Below are 20,780 nucleotides of genomic sequence, written 5' to 3'. Positions count from 1 at the left end.
ACGCCAGGGGTCGCAGAAAAAAAAAAAAAAAAATACAGCCAGGGCTGATATTTGCTTAAAGCCAATTTCTGGTATACTCCACGCTGTAGAAACAGCAGGATCCTGTAAATGGAATAGGAGTGCGGACGCCATCCTTTCTCCTCACACAGCGATGTACGCCTTGTAGTTATGATGATATATCTTCTGAGAAGATATCCGAGCTCTCAACATCTTTGAAATCACTGAGTCAGATAAGCCGCGGTTGCTTAGCACCTGGTTCTCAACAGCCATGCCGTTAAAACCAGCGATGATAGAACAGGAAGGAGAATCGGACCTTGAGACAGGTGTTCTCTCATTGGTAGTCACCAGGGAGAGTCTGCAACCAGGCGTACTAGCTCGGCGTACCAGGGACGCTGAGGCCAATCTGGGGCAATCGGAATTACTGGAATCCCCTCGTTCTCCACTCTACAGAGCAGACGTGTAAGTAGCATTAGCAGGGGAAAGGGATAGATCAGTTAGTAGGGACCCCATGGAGCCACCAGCGCGTCTGACGCATCTGCCCAAGGATCTCTTGTCCTGGACACAAATCTTGGCACCTTCTGATTGAGACGGAAAGCGAGTAGATCCACGTCTGTGTGCCCCATCGCAGGCATAGGAGCCTAAACCCCTCCGGATGCAACGAGAACTCCCCTGGGTCTAGCATTTGGCGACTTAGGTAGTCTGCCTGCCAGTTTTCCACTCCCAGGATGTAAATGGCCGATAGGGCCGGTACATGTTGCTCTGCCCATTGAAGGATATGAGTGACCTCCCATGCTGCAGTCAAGCTTCTTGTTCCTCCTTGATGATTGACGTATGCCACTGCCGTGGCGTTGTCTGACTGGATTCTGATCGGACGCCCTTGAAGTCTCATTGACCATGTGGAGAGGCATAGCCCGATCGTTAGTAGCTCGAGCACATTGATCAGCAACTTAGATTCCTCCTCCGACCAGAGGTCCTGTGTTGACTGTGCCCCCAGTAATCAGCCCCAGCCGGCCAGGCTAGCATCCGTTGTGATCACTGTCCAATGCAGAGGTAGGAACGACTTCACGGACTGAAGTGCCAGGGATCTCAGCCACCAGAGTAAGGAGTCCCTGACTGGCTGGCTCTCTTGAATCTGGCGATCCAGGGATAACGTAGATTTGTCCCATTTCATCAAGATTTCCTTCTGCAAGACTCTGGTGTGAAACTGGACATGCGGCAGTGCCTTGAAGGAGGCCACCATGAGCCCCAGGACTCGCTTGCATAAGCGTAGCGACAACCACCTGCAGTTCATCAACAGTTTTACTGTGGCTCGGAGTCTGCAGCTTGTCTGAAGGGAGAAACTCTTGCTTCCACGGAGTCCAGCAGTAAGCCCAAGTACTCCAAACGCTGAGCTGGTATGAGCATCAACTTTTAGGTTCAACAGCCACTCTACATCCTTCAGGGTCTGCATGGTGATCGCCACATCCTACAATTCTGAGGCAGAAGATGCTCTCAGGAGGAGATCGTCTAGGTAGCCTACGTTCACGATCCCACTATACAATACCTTGGTAAAGACTCGGGGGGCTGATGCCAAGCCAAAGGGGAGAGCCACAAACTGGTAGTGGGGGTCCCCAACTGCAAATCGCAGAAACTTCTGATGCCGTAGGCATATGGGTATGTGCAGGTACGCATCTTGAATGTCCAAGTATCTCAGGAAATCCCCTTAATGGAGTGCAGCGACTACTGAGCGAACTGATCCCCTTCTGAACCTCTGTACTTTGACGAAGCAGTTGAGGGCTTTTAGGTCCAATATTGGAAGTGCCCCTTCCTTTTTGGGGACTACAGATTGGAGTAGAACCCCTGGAATCTTTCTGGCTCTGGGAGGTATCACCCCGTGACACAGCAGGTCCCTTACCGCTCCCATTAGGGCCTCCCGGCAAGCCAGGACTAAAGATATGCTGGAAGGGAAGAATCCATTTGGTGGCCAAGAGAGGAACTATCTTGTAGCCAGAGGAAATCAGTTTGTAGATCCATTGGTCAGATAGCCGAGAGGCCCACCAGGCTGCAATCTACCGAAGGCGACCCCCCACCCGTCCTTCATGCGGTAGCACTCTTGCTCGCAGGCTTGGTAGGCTCGTGGTTCCAGCAACATTTTTGTCCTTTAGAGGCTTTCATGTCGGGCCGGATGGTCGAAAAAGCAGTTTGTGAGCAGCAAAAGAGGGACATTGCCTACGCGTGGCCCCTTAGCCTTCCTGGCCCATGGGAGTAAGGTACTCTTCCCACCTGTAGCATTCTTAATGTTATCCAACGAGGCTCCAAAGAGCCGCCCACCAAGGAAGGGTAGATCCGTCGAGGCAATTTTAGATGCCCGGTCAGCCGACCAGCATTTTAACCAAATCAGGCGCCTCAGCACCACTGCTGACACTGAAGCCCTGGATAACAGAGGAAGGGTATCCAGGGCCGCGTCACAAATTTTACTTAAGGCCATGCTAACCGTAAACAAGGGATGGCCACTGCCTCGGCCTTCCTGTCCGTGGGGTCCTTAAAGGCAGAAGTCCCCTCTACCGGGATTGTGATTACTTGTTTAACCTGGATACTGGGGGGGTCCACGACCGGAGGAGCTGACCACTTTTTGAGAAGGCTCTCCTCAAAGGGGTAAGAAACTGCCATATATTTTGGGACCGAAAAGGTCTACCCCATTCCATCACCTTAGATGCACAGGCTGGCTTACGGGACCCAAAAGGGGCCGCTACCTCAGCAGAGGAATCTGCTGTGTACTGAATTTTCAGAGTATCACACACAGCTGTGATAAGTGCTCCAACAAGAGCTTTGTGGCGCTCGGACTCGGAAGGGGACTCATCCTCACTGTCTGATCGGTCCTGGCCAGCGTCATCTGAAACAGAGCACGGGTCACCAGCCTCAGCAGGGCCCGAGTCTGCATCAGAGCTCTCCCCGGAGGACGGGGGGCTTTTTACCACCTTTGCACGCACGCACCTCCTCCATCTTGGCAAGGAATGTGTTGAGGACCGCCGACAAAACTTTCCAGAAACACTGCCTGCAGGCAAACCGGTTGCCATTGCCTGGATTTCGTGGGAAGAAACACCAGTTTCTGAAGCCATGCTGACCCTACCCTGTCTGACACCTGTTGGGGACTTAGGACAGTGATGGTTCCACCCTCCTAACTGCTGCTGGCTGAGGGGCTCCCAACGCAGGACTCACCACCCTGATCGAGTTCTGCGCTGTCCAGCTAGGTGTGCCTGTGTCAGCTCCCAGGTGCTTATGAGAGAAAACCGTGCTGTACTGCGACTTAGGGATCAGCTCTGGGCATGAAAACCATGTTAGGCTACAACAAAATGGCCGCTGAGCATCCAGTATAAAGGACATAATCACAGGGAAAATGGCAGCCGAACTACAAAAAATGGCTTCTGAACAGGCTTTTTCCTGGACACAACAAAAATGGTCGAACACTGTACAGAGAGGAACAATGAAACACAGGCAGAGAAATGGCGGTAAACAGCGCTACAGCGATCAACAGACACAGACCTCCAGACACCCAGGGGAGAGACAAGAGACATCCAGGGCACAGCCACTCAACGCAGCCCCCCACCCAAGGTGAGAACCCCCCGGGAGGCCCGTCTCTGTGGCTCAGCCGCCTATGTAGCATCCCCTCCGGGGAGGGGGGGTAGATAGGGACAGAGAAAAGAGTGGGAGGAGAGGGACCCCCAAATCGACCTCCCAGGGAATGCCAAGCTAGCCCCACTGAGGCAGGGAGAGCTATACTTACCAGTCCTGCAGAGCTGGGAAACAGTCCATTACAGACCCACTCTCCAATCAGTACGGGGTGGCTGCTGGCCCTGCACACTGACGCAGACATCAGTAGCCCGGTCATATGTGTGCCCCGGAGAATTGCACTCACCGGCCACCCCTGGAGCCGGAGGGGGAGGTCGTGGGTGACCCAGCGCGGAGCTCTGGATTGCACACTCTCAATGGCCAGGCTGGGGAGACAACAAAGATAAGGGTATCCAGCCGGCTGTTGATAGATCACAGGATCTTAATCTTGCGCAAAAGGCAAATTTCTGCAGAAAAAAAATCCACGGACCGATGGGCATGCAGGGTTCCTAGGTCCTTCTTTACTAGGCAGAAAAAAACTGAGGCTGCAGGCTGGGGGGTTGTTACTGAAGAGACCACCCATTGGGCGGAACTAGAAAGTTCTGTTTTTTTGTACATGTTAACATGTTCTGCCTAGTCCTTTCCTGAAGGTGGCGTAACAACCCGATGGTCTAAGTAAGGAGCTGTGTCATTGAGTGAATGTAAGAGAAATAGGCTTCTTTCAAACGGATCACATACCTAACAATTTAAGTCAGGAAGAACTAGACATTCTCACCTCCTTGTCTGCGTGACCTGATATCACCATCAAGCAGGCAGACAAGGGTGGATTGATAGTGATAATGGACACAGCAACATATAAGAGAAATAGAGACAGTTGGCAGATTCTGAAACTTATGTCCAATTAAATAGTAACCCTATCTTATGTATTCAAGATGGGATTAAAAACGTTATCACATATGTATGCTGTAAAAGAAAAAAATCAATGATATTCCATTATTACTCCACTAAGGTTTATAATGTAATAAAAAACACTGGTCTATCTTGTATTATACACAATTTATATATCATTATACACAATTTATATAGAGCCTAAAGATTATGCAGCACTTCACAACGTAGAGGGGGTCAGCACAAATACTGTACATTTCAATACAGAAGGGACAGGAGGGACCTGCTGGTAAAGTTTACAATCTAAAGGGTGGTGGTACAAAAGGTAATAGATGCGTGGTATGATCTGATGGGGGAGGCTCGGGGACAGTTAGGTGGGTGAGGGATAGGCCTCCCTGAATAGCTGAATTTTCCGGGATCTACTAAAGGTGGACGGGTTAGGGGTTTATTGGACTTACTGTGGCAGGGAGTTCCAGAGGATGGGAGAGGCTCTGGAGAAGTCCTGAAGGTGAGTGCGGGAGGAGGCAATGAGAGAGCCATAAAGCAGGAGGTCCTGGGAGGAGTGGAAGGGACAATTTGGGTGATATCTGAAGATGAGGTTGGTGATGTAGCTGAAGGTGATGTTGTGGTTAGCATTTTGAATTTTATACGGGGGGGTAGGGGAAGCCAGTGAAGGGATTGGCAAAGAGGAGAAGCAGTCACAGATAGGTAGGCCATTAAGAGAGTGGCAGTAGTCCAGGTGTGAATAAGTTGCTTTGTAGTGTCAGTCAGGAAAGATCAAATTCTGGAGCGGTTGTGGAGGTTAAGGTGGCAAAATTTAGTTCGTGATTGAATGCGAGGGCTGAAGGAGAGGTCAGAGTCGAGGATTACACCCAGAAACTTGGCATGTGTGGAGGGACCAATGGTTGTGCTGCGAATCTTAATGGTAAAGTCATGGAGGGGGGGAGACAGGAAGGAGGAAATATAACAAGCTCAGCTTTAGAAAGATTAAGTTTGAGAAAGTGGTGTGACATCTATACCGATATGTCATTTAGTAAGTTTGAGATCTGTGAGATCGAGGGGGTAAGTTGGAGTAGAGAGATAGATCTGGGTGTCCGCGTAAAGGTGGTATTGGAAGCCATTGGAGGTTATCAACTGGCTAAGGGAAGAGGTATAGGAGTGAAAATGGGAGGGGCCAAGCATGGAGCCTACCCCAACAGAAAGAGGAAGAGGAGCAGAGGATATGGAGTGACACTGAAAGTGGGCTGAGATGGGCAGGAGGAGAACCGGGATAAAGCAGAATCACGGAGGCCAAGGGAGTGTAATTTGCTGAGGAGCAGGTGGTCAACTGGACGGAAGCCAGATAGTAGAAGGTCAAGAAGGTTGTTGTCCATGAGGTTGCGACTCATTCGGTCATAGACAGGGCATTTAATGAGCTTGGAGGCAAATGGGAGCAGAGAGATGGGTCTTAAGTTATTCAAAAAGCTGGGTCTGGTAGTTTTTCTTTATGTATGGAGGTAACCAGTGCAGGTTTGAGGAAAGGTGGCGAGAGAGAGAGAGAGCGAGAGAGCGAGAGAGCGAGAGCGTGGGTTAGGGAGTTTAGGATAGAGCAGGAAGGTGGTTGCAGTAATTGTGAGGGGAGAGCTGGGTCATGGAGAGGAGTTAAAGATAAATTGGAATATCCCTGCGCTATAGTAAACAAAACTACTACTAAAAAAAAGGTTGCAGCAAACCACCGACAGAGGTGCAAACCCCACCAATGAAAAAGTAAAGAAAAAATGGTGTTGCGCTACCAAAATAATTAAAACTAAACTAAATGATGGAGAGGAGTTCATCAATTTCGTCGATGGTAACTGGGCAGAAAGGAGAGTATTGAGTGTGGTGTTGGACCTGATGTGTTGGGTAGGGGAGGAAGTTGAATGCCTATTCTCTCCTAGCGAATCGTGTCGATTTTGCTTTTGAAATGGTTTGCAATCTCTTGAGCGGTTTGTTGGGTGAAGGTAGTGGGGGGGGGAGTGGCGTTATAAGGGTGACTCATGAAGTAAGGCATCAGGGGGAGAAAAGAGTCGATCAGGTTTGAATGAGAGGGTTTTCATGAAAGTGTTGTAGGTAGTTTGTTTAGCAGTGTGAAGGCAGGAGCTGTACTTGAGAAGGGCAGATTTGAAGAGGGTAAAGTCTTGCAGGGATTTACATTTACGTCATGCTCGCTCAAGAGCAGGGCTACATCTCTTGAGACTTCTGGTGTTGTCCGTTTGCCAGAGTTGTGGCACATGGGGCCTGGTCCTGCATGTAGAACAAGGACCAAGCACGACTAGAGAGGATGACAGTGTGTTGTAGATGCAAGTGGTTAGGTCTGGGCAGGAAAGGGGTGCGATTCAGTCCTAAAAGCCATCCAGTAGCAGAATGAAGGGGAGAATGGTTGAGTTTGCAAAGGTGTCTGCGGCTAGTGGCTTTTGGGTTGGCAGCATGGGGGGTATGAGACAAGAAGAGTGTGAAACTGATAAGGTTTTGATCAGAGAGTGGGTGTTAGAGGTTGCAGAGAGTGAATCGATGGGAGAATACAAGGTCGAGAGTATTGTATGAGTTAGTTAGCCATCAGTACAGGAATTCCAGCTTCCGCCCTTCCCTTCCTATTATCGAGTTCGGACTATATATGATAGATTGGTTAAATCCGATCAATATCGTCCTCCCTTACCTTTTCCTGCCTTGTTGGGATTGCACAATTTTGGCTCTTTTCCCTGTCTCTGTTGCATTCAGTGTAACAATATGATTAAAGGGAAATTTTTTCCCATGCACATAAAAGGTTATAACATTAATATTAAAAATTATACTTGTCAATACTCTTATGTAATATAGATAATAAAATGTACTTGTGGGTTTGTATGTGGGAGAAACTATTCAAAAAGTCAAAGACAGGCTTGCCAGGCACAAGTACTCTATTAGAAACAAATTAGATACACTTTCCTTAGCCAGGCATTTTCTGGAAAAGTGACATACTGTTCCCCAATTAAAGTTAATGGTTAAAGATAGTATATGAACAGACGTAGAGGGAATAGAGAATTAACCCTTGAAAAACGGGAGGTTCAATGGATACATCAATGAATACATCGTTTGAATACATTATTGCCAAAGGGGTTGAACGCTGATTTTGACTTCTAAATATTTTTGATTTACTTGTATTCCTTTTGTTTTTTTCCATTATCCTTTTTTTCTTCTCCTTTATTCCTCGAAATAATGAATAATAATAATAATAGTGAAATAATCATATGTAATATTGTTCTTTTGGATATAGCTGGTTATATACATGCAGATTCACGAAATGCGTTTGTTCTTCTTTAGCGCACATCGAATGTAATGAGAAAAACGGTAGAACCTGAGCCATGATTCTACATGCATTTTCTCATTTGTTAATTGGCCTCATTGGTATTGAATTATTAACTGATCCCATATAAAAAAATGTGTATATACAGTATATACTTGTAAAGATCACCATTGTTGTAGGTGTCTTGTTCTGAAGAAGGGGGGCTTTATCTATATAGCCCGAAACTGTCATGCATTTGTATATATATACATGTACACACACACACACACACAGATCTCACACGGTACAAAAATTTTAGGCAGGTTTGAAAAAATGCTGTAAATAAAAATGATTTCAGAAACAGAAGTGCTAATACTTTATTTGTATTGAAAAAAGAAAACGTTAAATGAACAGAAGAGAAATCCAAATTAAATCAATATTTGGTGTGATCACCTTTTAGGCCCCTTTCACACTGTCGGACCGTTTAGGTCCGCCTGTCAGATTTGACAGCTGACCTGAACGGGCGCTCCATGCTGGTCTATGGAGTGACGGATGTCAGCGTTGACATGTCCGCTGACATCCGACCCGGTCCAATCCGCCTAAAGCAGACGGATGGCCCTACATCCAGATCTGTCGTTGGCGGATCTAATGAGATCTGATGAAAATGGACATGCTGTACATTTTCGTCCGATCTCTCCATAGAAACCAGGAGCGCTCTACAAGCCCCTCCCCGCTCAGTGAGCAGAGAAGGACCTGTCATCCTCCGGCTCAACGGAGAGATCTCGCGCTGAGCTGGACTCTGAGGCAGCAGATCAGCTTCATGGGAATGAAGCCTTACCTTCATAACAGTGTCAATTCTTCAAACCCTATATATATATATATATATATATATATATATATATATATATATATATATATATATATATATATATATATATATATATATATATATATATATATATATATATATATATATACACACTTGCAAGTTTTTGAAGAAACCCAAGAAGGTAGGTTGTTCCAAACATCTTGGAGGACAAATCACTGATCTTATGTGGATGCAGGCTGCCTACTGTCTCCATTTAATCCCAGAAAGACTTTATGTTGAGATCAGGGCGTTGAGGGCCAAACCATCACTTCGAGGACTCCTTGCTCTTCATTATACTGAAAATAGTTCTTAAAGCAGAACTCTGGGATTTTCTAAAAAATCCCCCTATGATTTTGAGCATAGGACGTAAAAACAAGGCTAAGACTTAACTATACATGAAAACACAGAACTGGGAGCAGAATTCTTTTCTTACACATACCAACTTTCCATTCTACAGCAATAGCACCAAGTGAACAGCTCAGTTATTCAGGGGGGGCGATCCGGAATAATGACCAAGGTCCTGAGGAGTTTGAAGTTCTTCCTCTAGAGTAGAAATCTGGTTTGTGTTGTGTCATCATGAGTAACAATGAGTTTAGTTGGGTGTCCCCAGTGTTTTGGTGGTTCCACAGGGCTTTAGTGATAATAAGTAGTAGGGCTGAAACTAATCGATTATGAAATGAATAAATTACTATTTTCATTATCGATTAATTGGCCAGTAACATAATGGGGTTAAAAAACTAAAATGAGCCCTTTATAGTACAAAAAGAACAAACTATCACTACTGTAAATATTACTTTAACAGTTCTACAGTAAAAATGAACCCTTTACTGCAGTGGTTATCTGCTTTTTTTGGCACTATAAAGGGCTAACTTCAGTTTTTTTTTTGTTACTAAATGTCTTAGACCTAGTTCACACCTATTTATTTTTGATGCTTTGTGCATAATTATACTACAGTTCATTTACATAGTTTCCTATGGGACACCGTCACATCTATACATTTTTTTGGGGCTGCGTATTTGGAAAGAGTCAGGGACTTTAACGGAAAATGGTGCTTTTTTGGTTCAATATACTTCAATTGAGAAGCTGCAAAAACGCATTTAATGCGTTTTTGCAGCAATTTGGGTTGTTTAATCTTCCCAACAATTTGGCACAAAAAAATGCAATTCGCAACAAAATCACAAGCGCAAAAAGGCACAGCAAAAAGCGATACAGAAGCAGATCAAAAGCAAACTGCATAGGAGCGTTATGCCGGCCACATGGATCAATTTTCAGATGAGAATATTCAGACGAAAAATCTTTGTACATTCGCTGAATGAAAGAATGTTTGAAATTTTCACTTGTTTTTAACACTCTGTTTTTAAAATTAATGTCATTTCTGAGCAAAAACCACATACTGTCTGAAAATTCCTTTGACCAAGAAGTCTATTTCCAAATTTTCCTATCACTGTGGTTGAAAACAAACGTCGATTTGACCCCACTAAAAATTCGAAAATCGAACATTCTAAAAATCTTTTTTTTAAGGAAAACATTGTTTTTTAAATTAAAAAGTGATCTCCAAGTCTGATATTTACCAGATTAACCTATTAATAGTATAACTATATACAGTATATCTCCTCTAATAGTATATACAGTGTGTTATTCTCAGATTGGATTAAATATTTTGCTCCCTAATCATAGAGTTGTTTATATATATATATATACCACTGCATATAAATATTTTAGAAAAAAAGTGCCTCTCTCAAAAACATTACATATTAACTGAATGATATGCCACACTAAACAATAATTGGCCAACTAATCAATTATGAAAATAATCATTAGTTGCAGCCCTATTAAGTAGTTTGCTGCAGCGCTGCAAGCTGTGGCGTGACAAATAAGAGAAAATTTGCAGATTACAGTAGCGCTAAGGGATAGTTTCAGACTTGCAGAAAAGCACCAAGACTTGATCTTTCACATGAAAGATATGGATGTGGTGTATGGCATCTCATGGGACGTCTCGACAGGTGAGCAGGCTTAGAGAGACTATGGACCCTATCCACTACCAATTCAGTGCATGAGATGGAAGGAAGTATAGCTTGTAGAAAGTCACTAATATATGCTGGTAGACGCTCATAGGTGAATTAAGGAATACCTCTGATTGGTAACTTATTGAGTTATTATGGTGAGATCTGTCCTTCAGATCAGCAATTTTGGCATTTAGGCCCCTTTCACACTGGGGCGGTGCGGCCGTCGGCGGTAAAGTGCCGCTAATTTTAGTTGCGCTTTACCGTCGTTTTAGCGGTGGTTTAAATCCCCGCTAGCGGCCGAAAAAGCTTTAAAACCGCCCGCAAAGTGCTGCTGCAGCCGTGCTTTGCCGGTGGTATTGCCGCGCTGTCCCATTGATTTCAATGGGTAGGAGCGGTTTAGGAGCGGTGAATACACCGCTCCAAAGATGCGGCTAGCAGGACTTTTTTCACCGTCCTGCCAGCGCACCGCTCCAGTGTGAAAGCCCGCCAGCTTTCACACTGGAGCGAAAGGGGCCGGTTTTTTCAGGTGCTACACAGGCGCTATTTTTAGCGCTGTAACGCCTGAAAACCGCCCCAGTGTGAAAGGGGCCTTAGCCAAGTTCTCGGTTATGGTAATAGTCAATATGAGCATTGAACGAGAAATAGAATTTCTGTAATCACCGTAAAATTCCTCTCTCTGTAATTCACCGACCGACACAGCTCCTCTCTGTAACTAAATGGGTTTGTTGGCCTGCCATTAGGAGAACTAGGCAAAAAATGTAACACAATACACAGAACTTTAGCCCCGCCCCGGGGGTCGGACCCTGTGCTAACAATCCTCCCTGCTGCCCAGGCAGAACTCAGTACGTCAAAAAGCAGTATAACGTAGACAAAAGGAGGGGTGGGTGCTGTGTCGGTCGGTGAATTACAGAAAAAAGGATTTGACGATGAGTACAAAAATCATATTTTCGCTTATATTCACCGACCGACACAGCTCCTCTCTGTAACTAAATGGGAAGTTCCCAAGCAGGGCCAAACAAGGGGTGGGAAAACACAGCATTAAAACTTCATCCACCATGGCAAGTGGGAACTAGTGAAATTAAACCCACAAAAAAACAGTAGTGTACAGAAAAACACAACGCCATATAACCGGGAATTCTCAACAGGAGAAATCCCTAACAACGCAAACAATTTGCGGAAGTAAAGCAACAGTGCATTAACAAACAGTACTGTGTTAATGAAAAACCAGGAAAAAACTCAAATGGAACTACACGGCCGCCTGCAAAACTTTGCGGCCAAAACAGTCATCAGCCGATGCACTGACTTCTACCTTGTAGAACTTGGTAAACGTATGGACAGACGACCAGGTCGCGCCTTACACACCTGAGCGACAGACGTTCCGATTGCTCTCGTAGACTGGGCCGTAACTGGAAAGGGGGGCACCTGCTCCTTCAAGGCATAGGCTTGGACATCAATGTGTCTGATCCACCTGAAAACGGTGGCCGACGAGACCGCCATACCCTTCTTTGGACCAGCCACCAAAACAAACAGTGAGTCTGCCTTCTGAAAGGGAGCCGTGGCAGACAAATACACTTTCAGAGCCCTAACCACGTCGAGAGCGTGAAGGGCCATCTCCTTGGGTTGCTTCGGATTAGGACACAACGCTGGTAATACCAAGTCCTCATTGATATGAAAAGCCGAGACCACCTTTGGTAGAAAAGACGGTTGCGGACGCAACACCACCTTATCCCGGTGCATGACCAGATAAGGCGACTTGCATGACGAGGCCGCCAATTCCGAAACCCTCCTGGCCGATGTGATGGCCACTAGAAAGACCACGTTCTGTGAAAGGTTCAACAAGGGAATTTCCCTGATATTCACAAACGGCGGCTTTTGAAGCGCCAACACCAGGTTCAAATCCCACGGAGGTAACGGTTGACGCACCGGAGGGACTACATGTCGCACCCACTGAACGAAGGTACTCACTAATAAATGAGATGCCAGGGGTCGCTGGAAAAAAGACATCCAGAGCTGAAATTTGCCCCTTAATGGTGCTCAACGCCAACTTCTGGTCTACACCTTGCTGAAGAAATAGCAGGATCCTGGATATAGAAAAGGAGCGTGGATGCCACCCTTTCTCCTCACACATGGGAATAAATATAGGCCTTCCGGATACGATGGTAAATCTTCCTTTTAGAAGATTTCCACACCCTCAACATAATCGGAATCACTGAGTCCGACAGACCCCGATACCTCAGCACCTGGCTTTCAACAGCCATCGACGGTAAAGCAGGGTGAAAGATTGGACCTTGAGATAAAAGGTCCTCCTGCAGCGACAGTCGCCAGGGTGCGTCTGCCACCAGACGCACCAGGTCTGGGTACCAGGGCTGCTGAGGCCAATCTGGGGCCACCAGGATCACCAGGATTCCCTCGGCTTCCACTCTACGAAGCAGGCGTGACAACAGCTTTAGAGGAGGAAAGGCGTAGATCAGCTGGCACTGATCCCATGGAGCCACCGGTGCGTCTGCCTACGATCTCTTGTCCTGGACACGAATCTCTGCACCTTCCAGTTGAGGTGGGAGGCAAATAGATCCACATCTGGTGTGCCTCATTTCAGGCACAACCGCCTGAATATCTCTGGAAGCAATTCCCATTCTCCTGGGTCCAGCATCTGTCGACTCAGATAGTCCGCCAGCATGTTTTCCACTCCCGGGATGTAAATGGCCGACAGGGCCGGAACATGTCGCTCTGCCCACCGAAGTATGTGAGCGACCTCCCGAGCAGCGGCTGAGCTTCTTGTCCCCCCTTGGTGATTTATGTACGCCACTGCCATGGCGTTGTCTGACTGTATCATGGTCAGACGGCCTTGAAGACACGTCTACCATGTGTGGAGGCACAGGCTGATCGCTCTCAATTCAAGCAGATTGATTGGCAACCTGGATTCGTTCGTCGACCAGAGGCCCTGAGCTGACTAAATCCCCATCACTCAACCCCAGCCTGAGAGACTGGTGTCCGTAGTGATCATCGTCCATTTCAGAGGAAGGAACTATTTTCCGGACTGAATCACCGGGGACCTCAACCACCAGGTCAGAGTGTCTGACTGGCTGGCTCACCTGGACCTGTCGATCCAGGGACAACGGAGATTTGTCCCATTTCGTCAAAATCTCCTTCTGCAGGACTCTGGTGTGGAACTGGGCATAAGGTACTGCCTCGAAGGAGGCTACCATGAGCCCCAGTACTCGCATGCAAAAGCGGAGCGACGACCACTTGCGGTTCATCAGTAGTTTGACCGCAGATCTGAGAGTCTGCAATTTGAGGGGAGAAAGACTCTCGCTTCCCTGGAGTCCAATAGTAAACCCTGGTACTCCAGACGCTGGGTCGGCACAACCAGACTAGTTAAGGTTCAACAGCCACCCAAATTTTTGCAGGGTCTGCATGGTGATCGCCACATCCTCCTCTAATTCTGAGGTGGAAGATGCTCTCAGGAGATCGTCTAGATAACCCACGATCGCGATCCCGCGTTGCCGCAGCAACACCTATACTGGAACCAGTACTTTAGTAAAGACTTGGGGGCTGATGCCTGGCCAAAGGGAAGAGTCACAAACTGGTAATGGGCTTCCCTGACTGCCAAAACGCAGATGACATTTTTGATGCTGAAGGCACATGGGTATGTGCAGGTACGCATCCTAGATGTCCAAAGGCCACTTCAACAAAGTGATTGAGGGCTTTTAAGTCCAAGATTGGACATACCCCTTCCCTTCTTGGGAACCACAAACAGATTTTAGTAGAACCCATGGAAGCGTTCCGATTCCAGAACTGGTACAATCACCCCATGAGTCAGCAAGTCCCTTACTGCCCCTAAGAGGGCCTCCCGACAAACTGGGGACGTGGGTATGCTGGAGGGGAAGAATCTGTTTGGCGGTCAAGAGAGAAAATATCTTGTAGCCTTTGGAAATCAGGTCGCAGACCCATTGGTCAGATAACCGGGAGGTCCAACGGGCTGCAAACTCCCAAAGGCGACCCCCTACCCAATACGCAGGTGGGGGCAAACCTTCATGCAGTAGCACTTTTGGTGCGCAGGCTTGCGGTTCCAGGGACGCTTTTGACCGTCCGCGAATGTCCTTTCGGGCTGGGAACGTTTCGTCAATGCACCGGGTGGACGAAAAAGCCAAATGTGAGCGGAAAAAGATGGCCCTTGCCTGCGGCATGGCTCCTTAGCCTTCCTGGCCTGTGGGAGTAGTGTAATCTTACCACCCGTGGCATTTTTAATGTCATCCAATGAAGCTCAAAAGAGCCAGTCGCCAAGGATGGGAAGATCCGTCAGGGCTTTTTTGGATGCCTGGTCAGCAGACCAGCATTTAAGCCAAATCAGGCGCCTCAGCACCACAGCTGACATTGAAGCCCTGGATAACAGAGGGAGAATAAACCAGGAACAAGCCTCGGCCTTCCTATCCGTGGGGTCCTTGAATGCAGGAGTCCCCTCAACCGGGATTGTGGTTACTTTATTTAACCTAGATACTGGGGGGTCAACGACCGGAGGAGCCAACCATTTTTTGAGAAGGCTTTCCTCAAAGGGGTAACAGACCGCCATGCTTTTGGGGACCGAAAAGGTCCTTTGCTGCCCCATTCCCTATAGATGAACTTGTCAAAAATAAGCCAAATATGTAAACACCTTAGGTGAACGTGCTGGCTTGTAGGACCCAAAAGGGACCGATACATCAGCAGAGGAATCCGCTGGCTCCTGGATATTCAGGGTATCACACACAGCTGTGATAAGTGCTCCAACAATCGCTTTGTCGCGCCCAGACCCGGACGGGGAATCATCCTCACTGTCCAAATGGTCCTGGTCAGCCTCGTCTGATAGGTCAGAGCAGGGATCACCAGCCCCAGCAGGGCCAGAGTCTGCATCAGAGCTCTCCCCAGCGGACGGGGGGGGGGATAGGGGACTATTACGCACACCTTTCCATCCACGCACCGCCTCAATTTTAGCAACAAAAGAGTTAAGGACCACCGTCGGGGTGTCCATGGGCACAGCGCTATCCGCAGGTGACCCGGTTGCAATAGCCTGACTTCGGAGGAAGAAACACCAGTTTCTGAAGCCATGCTGACCCTACCCTGTCTGCCACTTGCAAGGGGACTTAAGACAGTGGAGGTCCCGCCCTCCTGCTGCCGCGTGGGGGGGTACCTAGCACCAGACTCACCACCATGGGGCATACTGTGAATGTTACTAGCTGTGACTGTAGTCCCCAGGAGGCTACCCAGTTACAGAGTGAAGAAACTGTCAACAGCAGCTGTACAGAGGGGAATGTATAGCGGGGAAACTATCTGCAGAGCTTGCACCAGCGTTCAGGGAAGAGTCATCCAGCGTCCTCTATACACAGTGGACACAGGAAACAGCATGTGAGAGCACATGTAATGCTGTCACAGGAGAACTGCAGTGAAAAGAGCGGTTGGGCTTCAAAAAAATGGCCGCCAATGCAACGAATGGGAAAATCCTATAGAAAATGGCTGCTGAGGCTCACAAGGGGAACCTGCTTTGCTCACAGTTAAAATAGCCACCAGACAGCACCATGAGGAGACATGAAAAATTGCAGAACAGTGCTGCCTGCATTCAGCAAGATCACTTCCACAGACACCTATTGGGACCCCCCAGACCGGGACCAGCACCAACGCTAGCCGCACAGAGCCCCCTACAGGTGAGAGACCCAGCGAAACACACACACACACGCACACACACACCCCCTGAGGGGGGAAGAAGGGGAGATAGGGACGTGGGAGAGAAGAGAAGGAGGTGAGGTGGCCCCCAAATCGACTTTCCAGGGAATGCCCAGCTGCTCCCCCCACCGAAGCAGGGAGAGCCTTACTTACTAGTCCTGAAGAGCTGGAGACATTCCATCACAGACCTAATCCTGCGCAGTTACAGGGTAGCTGTTGGCCCGGTATACTGTGATCTAGACATCAGTAGACCGGTCATATGTATACCCCAGAGCATTGAAGCTCACCGACCACCTCTGGAGCTGAGGTATGTCATGGCCTGCCGAGCCTTAGCTACAGCCTGCACATGCTAGATGGCTGGACTGGGGAGACTACAAGGATAACTTAACCAGCCTGTCACCCAGCTGGCAGTTGATTGAAGATCCTGGGATCTTCTATCTTGCGCAAAAAACATCAAACCTGCATCAAAAAAATGGACCAAAGGGCCTGCAGGGTTCCTAGGTCATTCTCCTTCACTAGGCAAAATAAAACCTTTGCCTGGGCAGCAGGGAGGGTTGTTAGCACAGGGTCCGCCGCCCGGGGCGGGACTAAAGTTCTGTGTATTGTGTTACAATTTTTGCCTAGTTCTCCTAATGGCAAGCTAACAAACCCATTTAGTTACAGAGAGGAGCTGTGTCGGTCGGTGAATATAAGAGAAAATAAAATTCTTCTATCTTTTCCACACTGTCCCCTATTTTGCAAATTTCCCCATGGAATTGATGAAGGCATGTAGAAATATTTTGTTAAATAGTAGGCGAGATTGAAAAAAGTCTACCAAGTCTAATCAATATGTGTGATTATCTGTAAGATTATGGAGTAGATGCTGGGTGGGGATGCACTGTGGAGAAAGGGATGGGTGACACTGGGCGTGGGGTGGAGGGGGATACATTGCGGAGAGAGGGTTGAAGATGATTGAGTTGCATTGTGAAAATGGAGGACTCTGGGTGGGGATGAGTTACATTGTGAAGAGGCAACTCAATGGCAGCTTGTCAGCGTCAGCCAGGTGTCCCATTAAAGGAGATTAAATAATGTCTGCAGGCAGTACAGCAGCACACATTACATTTTTGTGACTTACCCTCAATCCATGCTGCTTTCTGGCATCTATCTGCATATACCTGATAGGGCTAGGTGCATGCAGATAGACGCTGATGAGCTGACCGGCCAATCACACTGCAAGCAAAATAGCAGCAGACAGCAGGCTCTGCCTCAGCAGGGAAGGAAGAGGAGCTAGCTAGTGCTGGCCACGATCACCTGATGGGGGGGGTTTACTAGTCAGACAGGCGGCGGTGGCTTGGGCTTGTGAGTGGCACACTAATAATGATGTTTCTTCCTCTGCTACAGGCAATCGGGGGGGGGGGGGGTTAAACTTTCTCCTTCTCTTCTCTTGGGGCCAGCTTCCATGCGGGTTATCGGCGGCAAAGGTGAAGGATTAAATTCATATGCTTTAGGGGGACCGGGCCCTGGTCAGTGGGGGCCAGGTATAGGTAGCAGCTGAGAATCGGCGAGGCCGATTATGGCGAACACATACGGTTTTCCATCCACTTCACTGCAAGCAGTTCATTAGTTCTCAAACAGATTGTCTCCCCTTTTCTAAGTCGGGTATTTACAAGCTGTTGGGGGAAGCCCAAACAGCTAGGTCCCTTTCACTCATGTGGCTGTTGTTCTGCTGCTGTTAAAATTGTTATTTTTGCAATTTTCCACGACTCCAGGCACAGCAATAACTTGCATTTGTACATTGCGATTAGCTGTGTTTATATGCGGCTGCAGTGGACCAAGCTTGCCATTTCTGATGTGCTCTCTGTTTTTCTTTCCTTACTGCTGCTTCTATCTGCAGGTGAAATAGTACTCTGATTACCTGTAGCTATGTGTAGATAGCTGCAATAAATCTGTCATGGACGCAGTCAAATTTATTTTTTCTAACCACACCAAACCCCATGTAACAAAACCGTTGCTAAATGCAGTTTGTGAATAGGGCAATCGGAAAGCATCATCTGAGTTTAGCTGTGGTAGATAACTTGAGCTATCCGCAGCTAAAAGCTGAATTCTATCCACATGTGTGAAAGGGGCCTTAGGTGGCCTGTGATTCATCAAAGTCGATCAGCAGGTCCAGTCCAAAAATCATTGGTTTGAGCCTGAAGACTGATCGGTGCTGGCTCAAATCACAGAACCGGTGGGAACGCGGGTCACATACTAGGTACGTGATCCGACGCAGAAGAACAGCCTTGCTTCCGTATATGTAAGTTAGCAAGTGGTTACATTTGCCCCTTAAACACAGGGTGCCTCTACTTATGGAGGTGATGAGCTTTTTAAGAATGTGTTAAAGGTTCAATTTGAAAATTAAAGTTTGCAAATGTAAAAAAATAAAAAAATAAAATAAATTATGCTATAACAAAAAGCTGCAGTGAAAGAGAAAATGAAGACGCGCTAGGCAATGTGCTTTTGACTTTGCATCACTTCCTACCATCTTTCCCCGAAAGTAAGACATCCTCCGAAAGCAAGATCTACCTCCAGTTTTCCCTCTTGCAGAAATATAAGGCATCCCCCGATAATAAGGCCTCCCCGATAAGTCCTCTATTGAACACAAGGCCTCCCCAATAATAAGTCCTCTACTGAACATAAGGCGCCCTGATAATAAGGCCACCCGAAGCTAGGGTACCGTAAGGCATCTGGCTCCTCTGGACCATAGCGGTGGCGAGTGACGTCGCCCGTCATCAGAGAGTCCGTGCCGCCACCAGGACAAGCTGATGCCTTCTGCCGCTCGCTCAGCTCTGACGGAGTCTGGCTGAGTCACAAGAGAGTGAGTCGTTCGAGGCAGAATTCAGGGCACATTGGAGGGGAGAGGGTAAATAATCCACTGTCCACTGACACAGGGGTGGGGGGCTCAAGTAAAATAACACAGGGTGGATTTTAGGGGGGGTTCAAAATGGCACAGGTGGATCAGAAGGGGGGGAATCAAAATGGCATAGGTGGATTAGAAGGGGGGTGCAGTGCTATTGCTAAGCATGAGAGATTTGGTCCACTGAATCTGAAAGAAATGGAGTCACAAGAAATTCACCAGGAAATTCAGGGTTTGGATTGTTATGATGATGTTCCAGAAGATGATGACATGACTGTCATTGAACAAATCTTACTTTGTGTTCATACCGGTAAATATCAGTATGGGTAAATGTACCATAGATTGTTGTACATGGAAATAATGGTAGAAACAAGAAATTCTTGATACCATTGGATTCAAAGTTTGTCTGGTTATGCTGGTTTGTGATGACAACTACTGGTACTACCGTACTGTATACAGGTAATAAATTTCCTTTTTTTTATTCAATAAATGTGTACCCTATTTTCTTCATGGAAAAATAAGACATCCCCTGAAAATAAGACTTAGCACATCTTTGGGAGCAAAAATTAATATAAAACACTGTCTTATTTTCGGGGAAGTAGTGTAAACTGTGATCATTTGAAACAGATATGTGAATGCGGCAAACTAAACCACTTAAAACCAAGACGCTGCAAACTCACGTATATTAAAATAGTAGTGGGACAACTTACCTTACGTGGTAATACCAAGAATTCATCTTTCAACTTTCTTAATTTTGTCACACTGACTCTGCAAACATTGCCAAAATCTACATAACTAATGTCAACATCTTCAGCACTGTGTAATCCTAAAGATTTAAAAAACAAAACAAAAAAAAAACTGCTTATTCTGCAATATTTATACTCAGGAGTAAAATTAACCTCTTGCCGACCAGCCACTGTCATACTGTGGCAGGTTGGCTCTCCTGAGCAAACCGCCATAGTGTCCCTCAGACCTGATGTCTGCCGGCGACACACAATCGCGCTGTACAGAGGCAGAACGGGGAACTGCCTACGTAAACAAGGCAATTCCCAATTTTGCCTAGTGACATGTCAGATCTGCTGTTCCCAGTCATCTGGAACAGCAATCTCCATCATGTCCTAGGTAGCCCACCCCCCCTGCAGTTAGAACACACCCAGGGAACACATTTAACGCTTGATCGCCCCTTAGTGTTAACCCCTTTCCTGCCAGTGACATTTATACAGTAATCAGTGTCTATTTTTAGCTCTTATCGCTGTATAAATGTAACTTGTCCCAAAAATGTGTCAAAAGCGTGTGATCTGTCCACTGCAATGCTGCAGTAACGCTGAAAAATGCAGATCGCCACTATTAAAAAAAAAAGAAGAGAAAAAATTAATAATTCCTCATAAAAATGCCATAAACCTATTCACAATTTTGCAGACACTAAATTTTGCACAAAAAAAAAAAAAAAAAATCAATATACACTTATCCCGATATTTTTTACCAAAAATATGTAGAATAATACATATTGGCCTAAACTGGTGAAGACATTTTTATTTGCTTGTTTTAAATTTTGGGATAAATACAAATCGCAGAGGTGAG

General features: G+C 46.8%; 1 protein-coding gene across 3 annotated transcripts in view; it reads right to left on the bottom strand.

Moving 5' to 3' along the window:
* Positions 1-20,780, bottom strand: part of RNF17 (ring finger protein 17) — an 881,806-nt gene that overhangs the window by 485,848 nt on the left and 375,178 nt on the right. For all 3 annotated transcript variants that reach the window (XM_077483977.1, XM_077483979.1, XM_077483978.1), the window contains exon 19: positions 19,910-20,025. In XM_077483977.1, the coding sequence (XP_077340103.1) occupies positions 19,910-20,025 (116 nt within the window). The remainder of the gene's footprint in view (positions 1-19,909; positions 20,026-20,780) is intronic.

Source organism: Lithobates pipiens, unplaced genomic scaffold (assembly GCF_037356315.1).
Source record: "Lithobates pipiens isolate NorthernLeopardFrog02 unplaced genomic scaffold, aLitPip1_a1.2 Scaffold_16, whole genome shotgun sequence".
Taxonomy (NCBI): Eukaryota; Metazoa; Chordata; class Amphibia; order Anura; family Ranidae; genus Lithobates; species Lithobates pipiens.
This window is presented reverse-complemented; position numbering and strand designations above follow the sequence as displayed.